Genomic DNA, 2,655 nt, shown 5'->3' on the forward strand with positions numbered 1-2,655 from the left:
AGATCAAATGCAATTCTAGCTCCTTGGTTATTGTCATGTGAAGTAGGTCTCTTCTTGGAGTAATTGGTTTTGTTGATGTGTATGGAACACAGCTAGATCGATGCAATCTTGCTCTACCACATGGTAGAGCTAGACCTTAAAGCTTTAGACCTCAAATGCAATTCTAGCTCCTATCATTCTTCGAAACTAATCGTTGTCCTATCTTTCAACAAACACTATACTTGCAATAAATAACACTCCTACACACCACTAAAAGAAATATCACTTGTCAATTTTTCAAAATATAGGATGCACACTTGATTTAAATATGTAAGCAAGCTTTTAACAAGAAGTTATTATGCTACATAAGATACAATGCTTTGTGCTTATGAATTGAAGACCTAAAGCATCAACTTATTAGTAATAAAACTAGATAAGGAGCTAGATATATAATATTCCCTACAAAATTTTAGATAAGGAAGTAGATATATATTATTCCCTACCAAAAGCTGAGTTTTCAACGTAGCGTCAATGAGCCACACTAGTTTGTTCACTTAAAGCTAGCTAGAATGGAGTTCCTTTGTCACTTTTGTAGATGTATACTTTAAGGGTCAAATTTTCAAGGTCAATCATCTCAAAGATGCAAATATCTCCTTCTTGAAGCTTGTGATCAATGCAATGACGTTCCCATCCCTCCTCAAATGTTACTCTTGCATGTGAATAAGCCGAGTGAACTATCCACCTTTCTTTTGAGCCATCGACAAGAGAGACGACACACGGGCCCTTGGACAAATATATGGCAAACTCACTTGGAATGTCCTGTAATGAGGACATATATACGTTAGGACAAGTGAACACGTAAAGAAGAGAGGCAATGAAAATAAAGAAGAGGGTGAAGGACTCTCTAGATAATGAAGAAAGGAGAGAGGCTATACTTACAATGATGAAGGGCTTTCTCACATTGGAGGCCTCTAGCTTAACGTAGCACAGGGGGGGGTGTTGTCTTTTTGAGAAAATGGGTGATGTTGCTGCCAACTCCAGGCTCTTATAAGCAACGTCTAAGGCGGCGTTCCTCTTATGGGCTCGAGGTGGATAGCTGGAGAGTGGTGGTTTTTCTCTGAAGTTTGAGTATTTTGGTATTCGCATTGATGGGCGCATGCAGGTGGTGGTGGTGGGTCGCCTGATCTGCACTAAGATTCGATGCTGGCTCACGATCTTCATCTCCACTATATCCCCGACTTGGAGCTTGTAGTAGCGGGCGAACTTTCTCCATCCTCTGAAAATGAAGCTCCTACGTCTCGTCTTCCCATAATGTCTTAGCCCTACATTCCACACCTGCCCGGCCCCTTCCTCCAACTCAATGTCTCCACCCACACCAAGATCCAGGCAAGCTTTAGTGACCGCGCTTTGCAACATCTGCAGCCACACATCAAACACCATAAAAAGCAAGAGAAATAGAAGTGGAAAATGAGTGCGCGAGGGTCTACCAAAGAGGGTCCCCTTCCAGCTGCATCTGTTTTGCTTAGCACCTTCTCAAACGAGTAAGGAAATTCTGCCTCAGACGGCTTCTCGACCAGTCTAGGTGGGCGGGGCTTCTCAATCAGAGCTAATTGCACCTCAACTAATTCCGCCATGGCCATGTACCGAATCTTGCTGCAGCGTGGTTTATCTCAAGAAGAAAGTTGTCTCTTGAAAGAGAGAAGCACGGCCCATCTCGGACACCGGTACTGGACGCCATACGTTGCGTATATGATGCCAATGACGCAACGAGACATGACTTCAGTCCCGCTAGCTACTACTACACTACACGCACTGGTGGTGTGTGATGAAGGGTGATCAGGCGGGTCCCCCCACCTACCTCCTTGTTAATACTAGCGCAAGATAAAAAGCAAGAGAAATACAAGTGAGCCCGAGGGTTTACCAGAGAGGGCCACCTTCCAGCTGCATCTGTTTTGCTTAGCACCTTCTCAAACGAGTAAGGAAACTCTGTCTTCTTCCTGGTAGAAGCTGCAGCAGACGGCTTCTCGACGACCAGTCTAGGTGGTGGGGGCTTCTCAATCAGAGCTAATTGCACCTCAACATCCGCCATGGCCGTCTGCAGCGTGGTTTAACTCAAGAGAAGAAGAAAGTTAACTGTCTCTTGTTGAAAGAGAAAAGCACGGGGCTCACCCACCCAGGACATCGGTACTGGACGCCATACGTTGCGTATATGATGCCAATGACGCAACGAGACACGACTTCAGTCCCGCGAACTACTACTACACGCGGTGGTGATGTGTGAAGGTGATCAGGTGGGTCCCTCCACGTACCTCCTTTTACATCACAGATTTAGTCTCACATTTTCATCCTCCCATAAAAAAGAGGAATTTTCCCATAAAAACTGATATCCTAATCAAGCATACATGCAATAAGAAGCACATCAGAAGCCACACCTTTGGGAGACTGCTTTTCATTATCCTCTTCTTTAATCCAAATCTTCACTGTTGGTCTCTTTCCCAGAGGGTTTTCCACCAAGGCCATGAATATCTGTTCTGGCTGCTTATCACCTCTTCGTCCAAATTTGGGAAACTTCACTCTAACATCATCCCATGTATATACCTGCAAAAAGTGATCAAACACATTAGGCAAGCCCAACATGCATTAATATTTCACCTCCCCTAGTTTATATTACCTAAT

General features: G+C 44.2%; 1 protein-coding gene across 1 annotated transcript; it reads right to left on the reverse strand.

Moving 5' to 3' along the window:
- Nucleotides 1-484: 484 nt before the first annotated feature.
- On the reverse strand, nucleotides 485-2,169 carry LOC147624821 (uncharacterized). The gene is made up of 3 exons (XM_086818867.1): nucleotides 1,901-2,169; nucleotides 919-1,395; nucleotides 485-798 (listed from the first exon to the last, which is right to left on the reverse strand). Exons 1-3 carry the CDS (start codon nucleotides 2,066-2,068, stop codon nucleotides 544-546), a joined length of 900 nt encoding a protein of 299 aa, XP_086674993.1. The 5' UTR covers nucleotides 2,069-2,169; the 3' UTR covers nucleotides 485-543.
- Nucleotides 2,170-2,655: the final 486 nt, after the last annotated feature.

Source organism: Cibotium barometz, chromosome 24 (assembly GCF_041138505.1).
Source record: "Cibotium barometz isolate CiBa-2024 chromosome 24, ASM4113850v1, whole genome shotgun sequence".
Classification (NCBI taxonomy): domain Eukaryota; kingdom Viridiplantae; phylum Streptophyta; class Polypodiopsida; order Cyatheales; family Cibotiaceae; genus Cibotium; species Cibotium barometz.

Excerpts from the sequence above, each read along its gene's own strand:
- LOC147624821 (XM_086818867.1), bottom strand. The coding sequence starts at position 2,068 with ATGGCGGATGTTGAGGTGCAATTAGCTCTGATTGAGAAGCCCCCACCA. Across the intron at positions 1,396-1,900 it reads CTGGAAGGTGGCCCTCTCTG|ATGTTGCAAAGCGCGGTCAC; the intron begins GTAAACCCTCGG and ends GTGTGGCTGCAG. Across the intron at positions 799-918 it reads TGAGAAAGCCCTTCATCATT|GACATTCCAAGTGAGTTTGC; the intron begins GTAAGTATAGCC and ends TCCTCATTACAG.